The following is a 19806-nucleotide window of genomic DNA, read 5'->3' as shown; positions in this document are numbered from 1 at the left end:
ACAGAAGATAAATGATTTTACATGGGTAAGATGAAAATAAAGCCTGGACATTTTATTCCTTCTTCAAAAAAAAAAAAAAGCTAACTCTCCCTCAGCTTGGAAAGAATGAAAGCAGAATGAGCTTGAACTTTTCACAACTGCAGGCCACGTCGCCCAGGTTTTCGAACACAAACTTCAGCATCGGAAAAAAAGAGGTCAACACAGCGGACTGTATCGCTGGACATTCTAAAGTTTTGCACATTTTCCGAACGGTGCTGTTAACTGCATTTCCTGCTTCGTTAATGACCAGCAGTTTTATCTGCTGTTAAGTCCCTCAATTTCTTAACCGATAGATAAAGAAGGAATCAGCTCTTTTTAAAACTTGGAAGAAGAGCATTCGAGTTTTCTTTTGTACAGAGCCTTGCCTGATCAGAAGACACCTTTAAAACCTTTCCCAGGAGCGCAGGATTTCTCGTCATCATTTACACCTGGAGATGGTTAACAATTTGGTCTTGAACCTAAATTCATTTCCCGCCCCGAAGACGATTGTTTCCGTAGAAGTAAAACCCCCGCTACAAGCCAGTTCTCGGAGGCAGAGCCACTGACCCACCCACGCGGATGGTCCCGAGCCGGTGTCTCCCCTGCACAAGCCCACTCCTCTCACTCCCTCCGGGGTTCCCGGAGCCTCGCCCGGCGTCCCGCGCAGGTCCTGGTCCTGCGGGCCCGGTGCCCCCGAGAGCCGCCGGCGCTCCGCCTTAGCCACACCTTGAAGACGCCGTGTGGAGGCTTGGCTGGGCCCGCGCGGCCCCGGCCCGCGCCCCGCTGCTCCTCGCCGCCTCGCCCTTCACCTTCACAGCCCCGAGGGGGCCCAGCCTGGCCGTCACGGCGGGCCGCGCGCCCGGGGGCTGGCTCGGCCTGGCACCGGCGTACCCCGCATCCGGGCTGCTCACCGCGCTCCAGCCCTGCGCGGCGCCCCGCAACCCTCCGCGGGACACGGAGGGGGCGGGAGTGGGGAACAGGAGAGGGAGAGGCCGGGCGGGCAGCTCCCGCCGCCGGCGTCCCGGCGCAGCCAACGCCCCCACTCCCCCGCCCAGTGACACTGCGGGCGCCCCCGGGCCGCGAGGCCTTGTCTGCACAGACGTGACCTTCGAGAACCCCGGCTCGCGCTGCCGGCGGCCCCGGCGCGGCCAGAGCTCAGGCGCCCGGCGCCGCCACGCGCCACCACTCGCCGCGAACGCAGGAAACCACCGGCCGAGCCCCCGTCCCCCCCACTGCTGGGAGGCAGGTCAGCCCCACATGTCACGTTTGGCCCTACTGGGGGCTTCGCGCGGCAGGTCGACTCCTGGACGATACAAAAGGGAAGCCCATTCTAACCTTCGAGTCGGATTCGCTTCAGGCCGCGGGCACCGGGCGCGAAACGCCTCGAAGCGAGCGCGCGACGTCGGGGTCTTTCCGTCCCGGTCACCAAGGTGGCCGTGCTCCCCTCAACCCACACCAAACCTCAGAGCCTTTACCTTTTAAGTTGAAGTCACTGCAGGTCTTGTTAAAATGCTCCCCAGAATTGGCAGCAGCTGGAGTGCGGCTCCCTGCGAGGGGAGCGCCGCGCCCTCGGCTCCTGGCGCCTCCCGCGCCCGAGACGCCCGCGCCGGCGGGACTCGCCGCCGCCTCCCGGGACCGGGGCCCGCGCGCGGCGCAGGGTGGGGTGGGCGTGGAAGCCGACCGCTGAGCTTTGGGTTTTCCCCTTTCCCTGATTTTTTTTTTTTTCCTGCTTTGTGTAAAGCTTTAAGGACGCTACTTCCCTTTCCCAGCGGGGGTAAGAAGTGACTGAATCTAAAATCACAGCCACGGTGGTAAGCGGCCCCGACTGTCTGGGACTGGTTGAGACGCTGTAAAATGGATGCCCTTCCATTCTAGCACGTGCCTCGCTACTCCATCTGCTCCCTTCCCCCACCACACACGCAGAAAACCTGTCCCAAAATGTCCACCTTCGCCAAAGAAGGGAGAGCGGCTGGGAAAGGTGGGGGCGCCAGTATCCCCACTTTTCGCAGTTGTGGGTCAAGACTTCCCGCCTTTGTGATGGAACAAGCAGCAGTGCTTTAGAAGGAAGGCAATGGTCATCAATAAGAGAAATGGAAATAAGACTGAACTACATTCGTTCGTTCGGTAGACGGAGGAGCGCAGGGCGTGCTTGGCTATTACAGCAGGAAGTCAAGGCCTAAACCTGATAAATATGGAACTAGCATCGCAGGGATATTAATTAATTAACCACCAGAATAACAGCATTATTAATGTAGGTAAATCCCAACAGATCCAAAAAAACCGGGGGAAGCGGGTAGAAGGATTGACTAATACGTGGAACTGGGGCTCCAGAGGGATGGAGTCTTCCTGTAACTCTTAGTTTCTGTTATAAGCCCATCTGTCATGTGGCCTTTTTTTTTTTTTTTGATAAGCATGTGCATCACTTTAAATTTTAAATTATTTTTAAATGAATAAATAAAACTATATACTTCCCATACCCACAATCTCTTTACTGAAACTACAAGCTTGAATTTTTATTTTATTTCTCCGTCCTGTAATCTCACTAAGCCCTTTTCAGCTTAGTATTTTTGGTATGTGGGTGTGCACCTACAATCCCAACTACTGTTTTCAAACATCCAAACTGATTTATTAAAACAAGCAGAAGAATCCACGCTGTGAGAAACAACTATAAAACTGTCCCTTGCTGTCAGGGATGTGTCAGAATTTCCTTCTCTTCACCCCATCCACCACTGCCCTGGGGAAATCACATCTGAGGGCTGAGTGATTCAAAAACCTGGGTATGAAGTTTCAACATTACTTGGAACTGCTGGAAACCAGAATTTATTTCTTCATCTACTGCCCTCCCCCATTCCATTCTGCTTATTCGCCCTCAAGAATTCCAACTCCGTTCAGTCCTTAAAAACTAAATGACACAGAAATATGTTTCAGGACTTGAGAAACTGTGATTGGTGGGGGAAAGGGCTGGACTGAGAGGTGAGTGTTAGCAGGCTGGGGAGGACTCTGTGTCTCAACTGTCCCTTGGTAAGACCTTGAGATTTTCATGCGAAATCGGGAGTTCGTACAAACTGAGGCATTCTATGTGAAGTTCTTCTTCAGGTGACAATTATTTCTGGTGTCATTTTATGATCAAAGAGGCTGAGCTGCTCAAAGCTCAGAAAAAACAACAGATGATCAATCTGTGTTTCCAGGTCATACGGGCGAGCTTACAAGGCTAGGAAATTAATCCACTAAGCAAAGAACCAGTGGAGGCAACTTACTGTTGAATCATGAAAGTAAATCCCCCAAGTCTGCTGGGAAAGACAAGATATATAAAATCAAAAGGTAGAGAAGAGGGGAGGGAGGGAAGAGCGTTTTCCGTGTCCCTGAAGCAACCCTTCCAGCACCATCTCACGTCCCTGCAGCCATCCCGTGGGGGAGAGTGGGCTTTTACCATGCCTGCTTTCCACAGATGAGCAGAGCAGAGATCAGAAGATTCATGCCATGAGATTCACAAAGCCAAGCTGCTGAGCCGGGGAACTTCTGGCTCAAAATGTAGAGACTTTTCTTCTCTGGGGACACCATCACTTATACAGCCTTTCTCTGATCTGCTCCAATAGCTTATGCTCTGTGCAGTTAAGTCGGCTGTCCTGACACAGTATTCAGGAGAAAGGAGTTCTAGCCACTGGTGACTGTCTCAGGTAGAAGAGGGGTAAAGCAGGAGCTCCCAATTCCTTAGGGAATGCCCAGTGGAGAACTGAGGGAGGTACTAAGTCTATTTCTGAGCACTTCTAGGTACCAGGTCAGGTGACACAAAGTGACCACAGACAGTCCTTGCCCCAGGGGCTCTTGTAGCCCAAGGAATCAGACAGACAAGAACACTGCTCAGCCTCCTGCCAGCCTGTCACAGCTCTCTTCCTTGCCTAGCAAGACGTCAGGTACATGAGAGGGCACCGACCGACCGACTCCCATCAGAGTGAGCACTGACCACCATCCTGGAGAAAACCAGGTCCACAGCATGGCTGCTCAGTTCACAATGCTCAGCCGAATCTCAGAGTGTGACCTCACAAATCATCTTTCTGAGCAATGTCAGCTTGGGGAATGCTTATTATGAATTCAACTTTGTCAAAGTGTTTTGAGACTTTGGCGAAAGTGGAAAGAGAACCTCAAAGCTAAAATGTCTTCAGCAAGAATGAGGTTACTTTTTTTTCCTCTCATTCAGCCAAATTGTTGTTTGGACTTAAGCTGCAGAGAATGCTTCCATCACAGAACATTACTAACATCATAGCAACAACTTACTTAGCGGTTGCTCTATACTGGTGCTAATAATTTTGTATTTTGCTAAGAAGTGCCGGTTTACTATTGAAATACTATTTTGCATTGGACTAAGAATTTTTAATATCTAGACCCTTGAAAAAAGCTGGGAGAATTGCCGGTGGTGAGGGTTCAGCGTTTGTGTAAGAGGGACAGTGCAGACTGATTCACATGAAGCTGCCTAACAATTCAGGAGGAATCACACAACCTTCTCATCGGAGGGAAGGTAGGGGTTGGGGTTACAGTGAAAAATTAAGGAGATGCAGCTGGATCCCAGGTCAGAGGACCTGATGGAATGTTCTGTAGGGCACAGACAGGCTCATCATGTGGAGGGAAGAGCTCCATGTTCCTCACGCTGCTCGAGTCGGGTAGGGCTAGGACACAGATACTACTTTTCCTCTGATGAATATTTGGGACTCAGAAGGAAGCACCTTGTAAGCAGGAAGAATCAATCTATGCTGAAATGATGGATGGAAAATCTCTCGTGCCTGTCCAGTGTTGTGAAAACAAATCAAAAGGGAATCAGAGGAGGAAGGGCATGTTGAACATCTAAGATGTGACCGGCACAGTTCAGAGTATTCAAAATAAAGTGAAATGGGACATTTAAGAATGTTAGACAGTGATGATATCTTTGGGTGCACAGCACCCCATTCCATTTCCCCTAAATTCCTCTTGCTTGTATGTGCTTTTCCCGACATCAGCACAAAATTTACAGAAGCTGAAGTCTTTTGCAGAGTGGGATTCAAACGAAAAGTGCAATAATCTTCTGAGATAAGAATAAGTAAAAGATACTGTTTCAGTGTGAGATCATCTCACGGCTGCTTATATTAGCAGCTTACACGTTTATTTGTTATTTATCAGATCTGCCCTGGTAGCTTTAATAGAGATGAAGGCAGTGTCTTGGTGGGAAAGAAAATACCCTCTGACTCCTTTTTCTGGGCCGCTCAGAGGTGTGCAGACTCTGCGCTGGCACCTAGTCAGGGCATCTCAGCCTGTGAAAGAGCTGGATTCCCACCTCCTGGCACACTTTGAAACCCCTCAAAAGTCAAGACGGGGTGGGGAGGAGGGAGGCAGGCAATGTACCCTTCACGTATTTGTTTCCAAAATAAAACCATTAAAAATTGAGGCAAATTTAATATTTCTAAAACACCAGTCACTGGCTGGTACCTGCGGTCACTGCATCGGCATCAGCTTCAGGAAAGAAGGGTCTGTCTGCGCATCCGGCGCTACTGCGGTCAGCCAGCCCGAGTCACGTTTCACATTCCACCCTTCACTCTAAAAAGACACTGGTGTCTCTGACAGGACCCCAAACTCTTTTTCTGATTTTCCCACCAGGAAAAATAAGAAAGGGTCATTTAAGGATAAAACCTGTTTCAATAATCTGTTGCCAAGTAACAAAGCTCCCCCAAACTTAGTGCCTTATAACCACCATCTTTTTTTTTTTTTTTTCATTCTCTCCCACCTGTGGATTGCCTGAGCTCATCTGGCAGTTTGTTCCTCTGGCCTCTCTTGAGTTCCTGTCGGCAGGATGGGGGCAGGAGGGCTGGTGAGAGTGAGCAGGCAGGCCAGGCCAGCCCTCTGCCCGCCCTCCGCGGGATGCCCGTGGTCTCTCCTCTCTGCGGGGTCTCTGCACGTGGTCTCACCACCTGGTAACTGGACTTCTTACACAGTAGCTCAGGGCTCCCAGGAGCACACAAAAGAGACTGCCAAGCCTTCCTGAGGGTTGGTCCTGGGACTGGCACGGCATCACCTCTGCTGTATTCCATTGGATCAGAGTAGCAAGTCCAACCCAGATTAAATGTGGGAGGAGTTTATCCAAGGATGTAAATATCCGAGGTGGAGATGATCTACCACCAGCACACAAGTGCACCAAGGAGAAGGTTCTGTCTTCATCCTGTCAGCTGTCCTGGGTTTCCTTTACACTTTGAGAGAGGTTCATCCCACTCCCCAGTGCTCCTTGATTGACATGTCTCAAGAAGGGGAAACTCGGGGGGGGGAGACGGGGGGGAAGGGTACAGCTCAAGTGGTAGAGGTCATGCTTAGCATACACAAGGTCCTGGGTTCAATCCCCAGCGCCTCCTCTTAAAATAAAACAAATAAGTAAACCTATTATGTCCCCCCCTAAAAAAATGTTTAAGTGACCTTTTAAAAAGGGGGGGGGGGATTCAGTAATAGAAAAGAATTCTCAAGATGTCCCTTTGTGTTTTCAAATTAAGGGAAACTGCCTTTTTGCTTCGATGCTTGGATGTCATGCTTTCCAACAAACATTCACCGTCGGGGCTTTGAAATCTGAGGGCTTTGGATTCCTACAACCTTTGGAAGAGGTCTAAGGAGTCATGAATCGCCTAAAATGATGTCTAAAGCATTGCTTATGTGCATGTGTGCAGACCCCAGTGGTGGGGAGGGCATGGTTTGTTTTCCTTAGACACCCTCTAAAAGTGAATTCAAATAAGCAAGACATCTAAGAGTGCTTACAACTCGGGAGAGCTGCCCTGATTTCTACCTCCTGACACACTTCTAAAGTATCCCAGAAGTAGAGATGGGGTGAGGCAATGGATCTTTTGTGTATTTGTTTCCAAAGTAAAACAAAAACCAGTCACTAGCTGGGACCTGAGGTCAGTGCATCTGCCTCTGCCTAAGGAAAAAGAAGGAATAGATGAGATACCTCTGCCCCCAGGAATGATCGTGAGGACAAATTACCCACCACTGGGGTTAAAGGGATTGGAAACACCTAACAATTTGAGTTATTACTTCACCTGTCCCTGGTGAGTCGTTAAGAATGTAATTTTCATGGACTTTTGGTTCTTCCCCCAAGCATTCTTTTCTCCTTTCCTCTTTTCCCTACTTATCTTCTTAATTTTGTCGAGAGGTAGCAGCAAAGGATACAACTGGGTCTCCTTGGACCAACCAAGTAGGCACAGAAATGCCAGGTGTGATCTGAACTGGCGATACAGCCTTGAACCTGAGCAAGTGGGGCACTGCGCTCACTTTATCTCCTAGGAACATAGGACATCCCGGGGAAGAAGCAGGCTGAAAGTAGAACCTGTCTGGGGTCAGAGGAAGAAAGAACAGAAAAAGGTAGGGTACAGGAAGCAATTAAACTGGATTCAATGATGGCTGGAAGTCTGGGGTGAACTTTTTCATCTCAAATGTTCAAGGTAACCTCTGTTATGCCTAACAAGGCAGACTTACCCTTCCTCACTGGAACTTTCATCCCAAACATTCCTAGCATCCAGGAACCCTTTGTAAAATACATCCTGCCATTTCTCAAGAGAACCTGGCCCACCATGTCAGCTCAGATAACCCTCAAGATAAAGGCTGTAAGCCCCCCTCCCACCCCGTTCCTTTTCTCTACAGCATGTATCAGTATGGAGAGAGTTTCTCACACCAGGACACAGGTTCTCCCAGTGCCCATGAATACACCCTGCACAAAGGAAAACGGGTATGAACAAACAGGCTGTCAGAATTTGTAACACCAAGCTTTCCCCACACACGTGGCAGGTGAGGGCTCCGTGCCTTCTTTCCTCATTTGGAAAATGAAGAGAATCACACGTAAGTGCCCAGGTTTGATCAGGCTCAAATTCAGTGCGAAGTGGCACTGACGAAACACCCCGGGCAGGAAGTACCCATTATAAGGCGTCTGTATCCATTTACGTCTCAGCTGCAAAATGTGATGGGAAGGGCCCCAGCACGGAGCAGGCCGACCTGCTTCACAACCCTAAGACTCGGTTTCTTCCCAGCAGGGGCAGGATAATGATGCCCTAGGACTGTAGCTCTAGGGGCAACTGGAAAGCATGCTACCTACAAATGGTCCCTGGATCCCTCCAAAGCTTAAGAACTGCAGGTGTCAGGAACTGCCATGGGCCCCAGATGTAGTTTAGAGCAAAACATCCCATTGAAGTTACAGATGCCAAGTGTTAATAGTTAAGGTCACAACGCACATTTGATTCATTCCTGTGACTGCTTCAATTTGTAACCCAGTAACACTACTCCCCAATGTGTAGACATGTGATGACTGGTGACTTCACTGTGGAGAGGGTGTTTAAAGGCTCTTGGGGAAATACAGAAAGGGAAAAAATAAACCACAGCCTCTTTAGGCAGGTCTCAAGATCCAACTAGAAAACCAAAATCACTTGGGTATTCTCCTGATTCTGAAAGTGACATACTATAATTGAAAATATTTAGTGTTAACGATCAACCATTACTTCCTATAGACTAAGATCACTTGAAATGTATAATGTAGGCTCGTTCCGTGAGGGTCTTTCCCCTAGCAAAAACCTGGGGTACCCAAATGTTCACATTAGGGCTTCTCCTTCAAGGCATTCAGATCTACCATTACAAGAGAATGAGAAATTTACAGTAACTATATATTAAATGTCATCATTAAAATATTTCCAATTCTATTAAATTCTTAACACTGATCTCAGAAATTGGTTTTTGTGACAGAGGCACTAGCAGAGTGAAAAAGTAGGATTCCAGATTTTATTATTTTTTTTAAGATTTAAAAAACACACCTGGGATAAAATTTCTTTGATCAATAAAGCTTCAGGAAACGGAGCAAGTTTTCTGGGACCCTTTGGAAACTGGTGAACTTGAACTTGGAAATGGGGTTTAGACAAGGCAACAGTGGGCAACAGGTATCTGCACAAGTCTTGAATCACAACCTCGCATTTTTTTCTCCCCCCAACTGTTCAAGTGGCAGACAAAATAAATTACCATAAATTATACGCCAAGGCAACTTAAAAACAACACAACACAACATGAGGCTGAGGATTTCCTTAGCTCCTCCGGGAAGTATGTAACACTGTTTGTGCTTCTGGCCAGCAGGCTGGGTCGGATCAGGGACCTGTCAAACGTCAGGATAGTTGCAGTAATATACCGCAGAGCTGGCATCGGACACCACGGAGGAGATGGCCCCGTGGCCGTCTGCGAGGTTCACGCTAGAGTCATGGCCTTGGTAGGGGAGGCCCATGTCGGGCTTGCACACAAAGTGCAGATACTGTTCAAACTCCGTGCGGTCCACCTCCCCAAGGAGCTCGGCCGGCTGGCTGGGGTCCGCGCCGTCCCGGCAGGGCAGCGCCTCGGGCGGGGGCGACGGCTGCCCCGGGCCCGGCGGGGGCGGCTGCGGCGGCATCGGGAAGCCGCGCCCGCCGCCGGCCGCCGGCGAGCCCACCGCGCCGTAGTACATGTGCAGGGCGCTGGGGGGCGCCAGGAGGCCCGGCATCGCGGGGCCCGCGGGCTCCGGGCCGAGCCGGGGGTGCAGGGGCCCGGCGGGCTGCTCCGGGGGCCCCGCGTAGTCCGCGGCCTGCGCGTAGCTGTAGGGCCCGGCGGCCGGACAGTCCCCGGGCAGCGGCGCGGCGAAGAAGGCCGGGTCGTGCTCCACACCGTCCAGCGGGGATGTGTCGGGCGTGGGCAGCGGGTAGCCATCGAGCGGGGCCGCGCCCAGGCCCTGGCAGTCGCGGTAGTGGGCGCCCATGTGCGTGGGCAGCAGCGGCGGGCCCGCGGGGAAGCCCTGCTCGGGGAAGGGCAGGCCCAGGCCGTCCATGGCCACGCGGCCGCCCTCGGGGCCCAGTGCGGCCGCCTGAGGCTCGGCGAGGCCGTGCAGGAAGCCGCCCTCCACCCGCTTCAGCCGCTTCACCTGCTTGCGCCGCCGCGGCCGGTACTTGTAGTTGGGGTGGTCCTGCATGTGCTGCACGCGCAGCCGCTCGGCCTCCTCCACGAAGGGCCGCTTCTCCGCCAGCGTCAGCGCCTTCCACGACTTGCCTGCAGGGGCGCGGGAGGTGGAGGGGCGCGGGTTTACTGTCCGAGCTCCCGCTCCCAGGCCCCACTGGCGCCAGGGCCCCCCTCCGACCTCGGACGGGGAAACTGGGGGTGGGGGGTCAAGGTAAAGGTGAATGTTGGGACCTGGAGGCCGGGAGTACGAGCACTTGCGGAAGACGCGAGATTTAAGGCCCTCTAAGGCACCCCTTCCTCCTTTAGCCTCCTGGAAGCGGCCTCCCGCTCACCCACTTGCGGTCGTTCGAGGAACTGAAAACGTCCCCACCCGGGAAAGGAGTCGGGGGAACGGGCCCGACAAACCCAGCTCCGCGCCCGGGTGCCCTCGCCGCCGCTCAGACGCGCGGAGAAGCCGCCTCCCCAGAGCCGCTGGCCCCGCGCCCCGGCCACCCGGGGGATCCAGGCGCCGACCACTGAGGCCCAGAGCCCCTTGGAGACTCGGGAGAACGGGAAGCGGGAAGGAACCGAGGGCCCCAGGGAAGGATGTGGCAGCCACGCACTCCTGGCCTCCCGCGCAAGTCCCGCACTCTTTGCGGCCCAAGGAAGCCGCTCCACGATTCGCACCATCTGGGTCCCGAGCTCGGACTCACCCAGCATCTTGCTCAACTCGGCGTTGTGCAGATCCGGGTTCTGCTGCGCCAGGCGCTTGCGCTCGTCCTTAGCCCACACCATGAAGGCGTTCATCGGCCGCCGGATGCGAGACTCGCCCTTGGCCCGGCCCGCGGTCCCGGCCGGCGCCCCGCTGCTCGCCGCCGTCTCGCCCTTCATCTTCATGTCCCCGAGGGGACTCAGTGACTCGGCCCAGGGACAGGGGCCCAGCCCAGCCATCACGGCGGGCAGCGCGCTCCGGGGCTGGCTCTGCTCGTCACTGGCGTACCCCGCATCCGGGCTGCTCATGGCGCTCCAGCCCTGCCCCGCGCCCCGCAACCCTCCGCCGGACACGCCGCCTCCCCCGACCTGGGGGGAGGGGGTGGGGAACGAGAGAGGGAGATGCCCGGCGGGCCGCCCGTGTTCCACAGCCCGACCCCGCGGCCCTGGCAGATCCCAGCCCACCGTGCAAGCAGCGCCCCCGCCGGCCCAGTGACACTGCGGGCGCCCCCGGGCTGCGGGGCCTTTTCTGCACAGACGTGGCCAATGGAGCGGCGGGGGCGGGACGGGCGGGCGTCGTTAGACCCACGCCCAGCCCGCGGCCCAAATCCCAAGTCCCGGCTCAACCCCACTCCCGCCCTCTTCCCCTCCCCCCGGCCCCGCGCCCAGGGCTACACCTGCCCAGGGGAAACTGGCTGGAGCCGGGCTTTGTCTCCAGGTCCTCTCTGACCCGGGAAGGGGGCCTCCTGAAAAACCTCTAAGGTGCTGGTTGGATTGCACTGCTGGATGGAAGTACTGGGACACGGTAGTTCCGACCAACACACTAAGCATCCACTAACCCAGGAGCTAAGGGTGTTTCAGTGGTGGGGGACCTAGCTTGCTTCCCCACGGATGTCTTCTTCAAATTGATAATAAGTTTAAAAATACTTTCTCTCCCCAAGGACTCAACTTACCTGTTGTATTATATTCAAAATTCTGTGGCTGAGGTAAATCCTACTTTCTGAAACGAGATTACATATGAATGACGTTCTATAGCTCGTCATCCTGAAGAATTTAAAAGCTTTATCCAAAACAACGAACCACCCCTTGAAAATGTGTACATGAAATGTCTAACACGCATAACTAAATTTTCCCATATGTGTTCAGTGAAAGAGGCAAGACAGTTTTGATTTCTAAAATGTGGTTTAAAAAAAAAAAACAGCATTGATATTTATGTACATGTCGGTGGATGAGAGGAAAGAAACCCCTGAGCAGCAAAACGACTGTAGCTCTTAAGGTGGTCACCCTGACAGGTGATGGGGGGGGGTTCCTATACGTTTCTCGAGATTGGAATGATCATCTGAATGACTTCTGCTTAAATCTGAGAAACTTTTTGAGGGGGATTTGTAAACAAGCACTTATATAAGACACAGAACACCACGCACTATTCTTAGCTCCTTCTGAACATCAGCGAGATAGTTTACCCTTATAACCCTATGAGGTCGATGCTAGTATATCTTACAGGAGAGGAAACTGTGGCACAGAGAGGTTAAGGCACTTGCCCAAGATCACAGCGTTGGGGAGTGGATGTGATCTCCAGTGGTCTGTGGAGCTCTTCACCGCTAAGCTAAGTTGTTGTGTTTGTGTATTTTGTGTATTGTGGTGTTGTCTACAGCAAAAACACAGCCATTCCTGCAGAATTTGAAAACTTTGCAAAGAAATCCATACATCAACCTCCACAACAGATTTTCTTTGTTTACTGTGAAGGGGTGATGAAAAACTAGGGCTGACATCCGGGATCTGCAGCTTCTTGTGTGATATTTCAGCGACAAAGTAATCTATCAAGACTGCTTATTAGTGGCATTCATACAAACAAAGAGATAGGGCCTTGGCAACCCCTGGCCGTCAGTTTCTCCCACAGTGCTATTTCTCCAAAGACCTCTACACACTTGTTTTAAGCCAGCTTTAACTCTGTGCCGACCTGTGATGTGTCTGTCAGCTGCACTTCCCTCACCTTCAGCAGCTAGACAGTGGTTTGAGTCTCTGGATCTCTGAGGTTCAGACAAGAAAAAAATTTAATCTGCTTAAGGAAATAAAAGAGAGGTATTATTTTTAATTGGTGGTTTTGAAGCAATTAACTTAAACAAATTAACTGATTATGCACTTTTCCTTTGTTTGTTTTGCTGAAAAAATAATATGGGCTTGAAAATGAAGCATAACTGCATGGCTACAGATTGTCTAAGTAAGGAAACGTGGAGTGGAGAGAACCAGTTAGTCCTGTAACACCTCGCTCCTGGTGTTTCCTCGTGATCTCCTCTAACTTTGCTGGAGAGCAATAAATATCTTTTCAAAGATCTCAAAGCTGAATTTTCTATTAGCGCCGAAATTTTTATGAACAGGAATTTTCTTAGAACAGAGGTAGAACAAACAAAAATAGTGCCCCTTCCAGAATACATTTTAATCTGTCTAGATGAACCTATTCAACTAATTCCGTAAGAAATAAAATAAGGTGCAGGAAATACAATCCAGATGTGAGTCCCCCAAAAATGTATGTGACCGGATCTACCCTGGTGTACTTTCTCCACTCGTGTTCCTTCTTGCCACCTCATTACACAGAGAGGAGCCAAGAGGATGGAGAAACTGGTGGAGAAGAAAATCTGGGGGCTCCCCATTATTATCTGCACTTGTTCCTGGAAACCACTGATTTTTGTTGGGTAAGATACTGAGAAATCAAGTGAGAGCACAAGATCCAGAGGATCGAGTTGGAGCCTCAGAATTCAGCGCCCTTCCCCCTCTTGAACACCCTCCTTGGGATTTATAAGCTAGCAATTCACTTATATTTACAAGGACGGAAATCATGGTGCCTTTTCAAGACTAGTCTCTTCTATATACTGTAACTTGTATCTAATCTCTTCTGTTCCTTCACTTGTCATATATTCGGGGGGAGCGCGTTGCGGGCTGCGGCGCCCGCCGCAGACCCGTCCGTGGTGTGTGTAGACTCTATTTCGGTCTCTTTACTAAACTCGGTGTTGGAAGTCCAGCCCGGGACGTTATCAGAGCCAACCACAAATGCCACATGAAAAGCAGCAAACATCCGGAGTGGCTTCCTGCGAGCCTTGCTTTTCTCATCACGAGAGATTTACGCGGCGGGGGGAGGGGGGCAAACAAGTTCTCGAGTAAGAGCCGTGTACACCCGCTCGTGTGGCCGGCCGGGCGCACCCGCAGGCAGGGCACAGACTAGGATCTCTGGGCTCCTGGCTACTAATTGCACGCACGGTCCCCAGGCCAGACCCAAGGCTCGAAAGCCTGGGCGAGCACGCTTCTAGCGCGGCACGATGCTGTGCCCGTTACCCCTCGGGGCCTGCGGCCGGTGGGCGCAGAAATTAACCGGGGAGGTGGCGAGCCGCGGCTCGGACCCCTGAGTGACCAGGCACAGGCTGGGGGATTTCCGGCAGGCTTTTGTGTTTCGATGCTTGGGAAGCGGGAGCCGGACGAAGGACACTCCAGCCGCCGGGGAAGGCCGTGGGCACCCACACAGATCCGGGTCGGCTCCGGAGGGCAAGTCCGCGGGGGCGGGGAGGGAGCGCGCGCCGCCAACGTGGGAAAACGCCGCGGCGGCCCCCGGGCAGATAGACAATGGTGTCCCCGGAAGAAAGAATAACAATAAGGCCTTTGCATTTATAAGCCGCGCGCCGGCGGCGGCCTCCGGGAGCCGAGCGGAAGGCGGCGCGCGGCACGAAGCGCGGCCCGGGCTCCGCACCTCCCAGGTAGGGCCGCGCGCCGGCGCCTCCCAGCCGCGCCTCTCCGCACCTCACGCGCCTCCTCCCTGTCCCCGGGCCAGTCCCCCGTGGGTCCGCGATGCCAGGTCGGAGGTCGCGGGTGGGTTGGGAGAGAAGGGAAGGAAGGAGGGGCCGGGAGATCGCGGCCACCCGATCCGGCGCCGCGCAGCCCCCACCCGGGAACCGGGAGGCACCCCCAAAGGTCGGAACACCCCCTCCGCAACCCGAACCCTGCTCCTGGCGCTCGACTTTGCCCCTCGATGCGCCCTCCTCTCCGGCGGATGAAAAAGGCCGGTGGCGAGAGGGTCTTTGGGGACTCCCGCTCGCCACGAGGACGGGAGGCGTGCGTTCCGCTCTCACGCCCTCCCCCTCCGCCCGCATCCCGCCCTGGTCCGAGGACCCCCTCGAGGCCGCCCGGGACCCCGCCCTGGCAGCCGGCGACTCCTCGACCGTAACCCTGTTCCCGCTTGGCCCCGCCTGGGGTTTGCACAGGCGAAGCAGGAAATGCGCTGTTCCCGGTCCACTTCCCTGCTCAGAAACTCGTCCGCGGGGGTGTTTCTTATATTCGCGCCCGCCCCGGCTCTGGCCCCCGGGTTGGAGCTTTGGCTCCCTCCCTTTAGTCCCTGCACAGGGAACCTCAGACTTCCGGGCCCCTTCCCCAGAACAAATTCTGTTTTGTTCGCCCCCTTCATCTCTGCCTCACAACTTAAAAGGGAACTTCGATAGCGCCGTGACTTCCATGCACCCACTTCTGCTGACCTCTTCCTCCCAACTCCCTCCCACCCCAGAAGAGGCCAGGGCTGTCCTTGGCGCTTTCTGTTGTCCACGGACCAGGCTCAGCAGCAGCTGGTCTCCTGTGAGCAGAACACCTGCACTCCCACCCAAAGGGGAGCAGACGCGGCCCCTGCCTCAGAGGGGTGCCCAGTGCAGTCCCACTAGCCTTCCAGTCGGGTTTATTCGATTTATTCACCACCAGCCGGGTGTTCTGGGCCCTGTCTACTGCAATCACTTGTTCCCGGCACGCAGAGGTGATGCCAACATCAGTAGGCCAAGTGCTTGTGAGATTTTTTTTTTCCTAGTAGAGGTACTGTAAGAGGTTGCCTTTCCACCCTGGAAACTCTGGCTTGCCAAGATTGCCTAGTCAGCAGGGCTGGATTTTGCCAGGAGGTTGGTTAGGGCAAAGGTGTACATTCTGTGATCATGGAGGTGATCAAAGTTAATAGGTCATAGGACAGGCCACTTCTGACACACTCATTATCCACTCCTCTCTGCAACTTGAACCACAGACATAATCAGATTTTGAAATGGTACCTGAGTTGGCTTCCAAAGTTTCCAAACAGGAGAGGAAAATATTAGGAGTTCTTGCTGTATTACTCTACAGTCAGTGTTCAGTTGATCTCTGTTACCCAAATTTTCTTATCTGCCCATTTGTTGACCTTGCCGACAACTCTGCCAGTACTCTTTGATATCCTCTTGACATCCCCAGAGCACACAAAGTCCGCTGGTGTGTAATAAATGCTCCTGGATACTATAGCGGTTGTCTGCGGCCGAGTCATGGGGTCATCTTCTTTCAAAGCAAGGCACTAGGGATTGTCTCTATAATCCTCAGCAGAGGCTCTGTTCTCATCTAAGACAATCTGTGCAGACCATGCAGTCATCAGACTTCAGGCCTGCACTCTTCTCTCCCACCCTCTCCTTCCCCATGAGTTCAGTCTCCATTAAGCACCTCAAATCTCACCTCTTCTGAGGTTTAACTCAAGTCCTGTGGCTTTTCTGTATCCCTCAGTACAGAAGTCCAGGCCAAGAATGTACATGGAAAATTTTGCATGTGGATATATTCTGAAATAAATTTCTATGTTTGGAAACCTTTCCAAAACCAAAATCTTCAGTATTAATTTCTTCATAATCACAGAATACGGTTTACAAAGCAGTTTCATGTTCATGAAGTCATCTGAGCTTCAAAACAGCCCTGGAGGTAGGCAGGGCAGCCTTTGTTACTATCCTCATTTTTCAGGAGAGACTGAGACTGAGAAAGAATAGGTGCCTTGCTCGAGGTCACATGGCAGGCGTGCTTGGAGTACCTGCTTGCCCTTGCTGCTAACAGCGGTGGGTTTTGTTTTGAATTTCTTTGCATGCCATGTCTGCAGCCAGTGAGCGACCCCTTAGGGTTTGTAGAAACTCAATAAAGACAGCAGATAAGTAGGGCTGGATTTAGGACTTTTGGCATAGAAACATCCAGTGTTGTTCCTAACCAGGTCATGACAATCTTTTTTTTTTTTTAATAATATCAGAGATGCAGGGCTATAACAAAAAAGCATTTTTATTTAGAAGATCTATAATTAGACATTTTTTATTAGATCACAGTCTTAACCCTAAATGACATCTCATTTATTTTGAATATCTTATACAAATTCTCATTCAGCTGAAAAAAAATGAAAACAGTGTGCAATGTTATATTGCGATAAAAATCAGATATAAGGAAGCTGAGGGGTCAGAAGCTCTGTCCCTGTACTTAGCACTCATGCAGACTGAAAGAGACTCCATTAATTGCACTGAATTGTGTGGTCTCATCACATATTTAAGATCTCTGCTTTGGTCTCCTCTAGCCCTACCTTGGGCTGACCAGGTTTTTGGGGCATAAAAACATACATGTAGCAGGCAGGTAAAGTAATCCTCTCCATTCTTACTGTTGTTTGGGAGAAAATGGATGGCAAATATTCTTGATTCTACTTTATGAAGTGAAAAATTAAGGCACAGAGCAATTGGCTAATTTGCTTCATGTTTTCAAATCCATCTAAGAGACAAGAGAACCATCTATTCATTTAATCAACAAATAGCTCCCCAGCACCTGTAAGTCTGAAGCTCAGTACACAGCATGGTAAGATGGTTATGGGCACAGATGTGGGAATCAAACTGCTCAGAACCGAGTCAGAGTTCCAGCTGTGCATTCCTGGACACACTTCTTAGCCTCTCTCTTCCTCCTCTGTGAAGTGAACAGTAATCACAGTACTGACCTCAGAGAGTTTGATGAGGATGAAATGAATTAATTCTTCATAAACTGCTTAGAGCAGGAGCTGGCACTCAGTAAGTGCTATCCAGGTATTTAATAATAAAATAAAATTTAAATAAATGCACATTAGCGTATGAAGACACATTGAGACAATAAGAAAAGCCTACCATGATACTGAAGAGACATGCATTTGAACAACTAAACAAATTTTTTCAAGAAAAACATTAATGAAATTTTAAAATACTGTAACATCTATTGTAGCTAGTAACAAGTAATATTATGCTTTGTCTATTACATTGGCAAAAGCTTTTTGAGAGGTCTATAAAATCCTGTGCATTTCCTAATTACATTTGAATGTCAATATTTTTACTTTGGTGGTAAAATTTTTTAAATCTTGCTTTATGTATGTCAACCTTCTAAAACTCCGTTAAGAGTGGCCAGGAATAAAAATACCTAGAATTGTAAAACATTCAATGTTCCATTAAAAGATCTTTGAAATGCAAATAGGCACCTTGCAATCAGCATTTAACCTGAGTAGTACTAGATTCTTCTCTTGAAGGCATAGAGACGAAGTTCAGTTTTGATAACTATGCCTGGGACTCATGTATTTAAAAAAAGAATAACCCACAAATATACGAACCTTGCCTGGACCTTGCAGCGTGAAAAAGAGTCAAAATTCTAGTCTTGGTTGTTCAGGAACTTGCTGCCAGGTAAACTGCAAGTCACTTCGACTGCCTCAGCCTCCAGTTTTCTCAGAAAAGGAAGGAGAAAATATCTGATCTCTTCCCAATTGTTCTAGATAAAAAAGAGAACAAATAATCACAAAGTTTTGACAAGTAAAAATGTGCAGCAAAACTGGGCTAGTATGTGTGTCTGCAGATGTCTGGGTGCAAATGCATTTAGAGAAGTTTCTTTGCACAGAAAAAAGATAGCAAACCGAGATAAAATGGAAATAGGGATTGGACAGAAGACTGTCTTGCTTTGGGTTATAATGGAATGCTACTGTTTTTAGAACAAAAACTTAAAAAAATTTTTTTAATAGAAGCATAGTTGCTTTACAGTGTTGTGTTACTTTCAGGGGTACAGCATAGTGATTCAGTTCTACATATACACGTATTTCTCAGATTCTTTTTCATTACAGGTTATGACAAGCCATTGAATATAGTTCCCTGCGCTATACAGTAGGACCTTGTTGTTTATCTGTTTTGTACATAGTAGTTTGTATTTGCTGATCCCAAACTCCCAAATTATCCCCCCCCCCGCCGCCCCTAGTAACGGTAAGTTTGTTTTCTATGTCTGAGTCTCTTTCTGTTTTGTAAATAAGTCTGTTTGTGTCATTTTTTTAGATTTCACATATAAGTGATATTGTGTGATAACTGTCTTTCTCTTTGTGACTTACTTCATTTAGTATGATAATCTCTAGGTCCATCAGTGTTGCTGCCAATGGCATTACTGCACTTCTTTTCATGGCTGAGTAGTATTCTTATGTGTGTGGTGTATACATATATATGTATGTATATATACACACAGCAGTTTCTTTATCCAGTCATCTGTCAATGGACATTTATGTTGCTTCCATGTCTTGCCTATTGTAAATAGTGCTGCTGTTAATTGGGCTGGTTGTATCTTTTTGAATTAAGAGCTTTCTGCAGATACATACCGAGGAGTGGGATTGCTGGATCATATGGTTAATTGTATTTTCAGTTTTTTAAGGAACCTCCATACTGTCCCCCATAGTGTCTGCACTAATTTGCATTCCCACCAGCAGTGCAGGGGGGCTTCCTTTTCTCCACACCCTCTCCAGCATTTGTCATTTGTAGACTTTTTGATGATGGCCATTCTGACTGGTGTGAGGTGATACCTCTATAGCAAAAACTTTTAAAAAACTAGTTACTGCATAGAGGGTCCCACCTTTGATCCAGGGCAAACCAGATTCTGTTTTTAGGAACTAAGGTTATGGATTTTCTGGATAACGACTAATTGAGTAAATACAGATTATTTCAGTGGTTAATTTCTTTCTTTCTTTCTTTTGTCCCCCCAGTGGTTATTTTAAAACTCAAAATTGGAGACAGATAGACAACCCATTCTTTTTGACACTTTCTTATTATGTAACATTTCCCTGGAACTCACGAGATTTGTGGACTCCTCAGGCTGAAAAGCATAACCCATTCCTGCTTTTCAAGTTCTGTAAAATTATCCTAGTGAGAGTTCGGGAAGATGGGAGTGTCTGACGCAGGAAATATCACGCATCACACTAACACATGAAAGTACTTGTTCCTCACACAGCCATGTAGCTAGGCAGGCATTGTTTTTCAATCCTTTATTTTGAAATAATCCAAAATTTACAGAGGCGTTGCAAGAACAGCA

General features: G+C 50.2%; 1 protein-coding gene and 1 long non-coding RNA gene across 3 annotated transcripts in view; both read right to left on the bottom strand.

Moving 5' to 3' along the window:
• The window catches only part of LOC135319690 (uncharacterized), a 61905-nt gene extending 55940 nt beyond the window's left edge, over window positions 1–5965 (bottom strand). The window contains exon 1 of one of the 2 annotated variants that reach the window (XR_010378507.1): window positions 5771–5965. This is a non-coding gene — a long non-coding RNA (uncharacterized LOC135319690). Of the gene's footprint in view, window positions 1–1493; window positions 1600–5770 lie in introns of those variants that run through there. The other variant, XR_010378508.1, reaches the window with a different exon arrangement.
• Window positions 5966–8776: 2811 nt separating this feature from the next.
• On the bottom strand, window positions 8777–11158 carry SOX17 (SRY-box transcription factor 17). Its single transcript, XM_010989539.3, has 2 exons — window positions 10674–11158; window positions 8777–10071 (listed from the first exon to the last, which is right to left on the bottom strand). The coding sequence occupies exons 1-2, from the start codon at window positions 10978–10980 to the stop codon at window positions 9158–9160; spliced, it is 1221 nt and encodes a 406-aa protein (XP_010987841.3). The 5' UTR covers window positions 10981–11158; the 3' UTR covers window positions 8777–9157.
• Window positions 11159–19806: the final 8648 nt, after the last annotated feature.

This window comes from Camelus dromedarius, chromosome 30 (genome assembly GCF_036321535.1).
Source record: "Camelus dromedarius isolate mCamDro1 chromosome 30, mCamDro1.pat, whole genome shotgun sequence".
NCBI lineage: Eukaryota > Metazoa > Chordata > Mammalia > Artiodactyla > Camelidae > Camelus > Camelus dromedarius.
The sequence above is the reverse complement of the archived record's forward strand: the minus strand, read 5'-3'. Positions and strand labels throughout refer to the sequence as shown.

Coding starts and splice junctions, on each gene's coding strand:
- SOX17 (XM_010989539.3), bottom strand. CDS start 10,980: ATGAGCAGCCCGGATGCGGGGTACGCCAGTGACGAGCAGAGCCAGCCC. Junction 10,072..10,673: donor CGAGTTGAGCAAGATGCTGG/GTGAGTCCGAGC, acceptor GCGCCCCTGCAG/GCAAGTCGTGGAAGGCGCTG.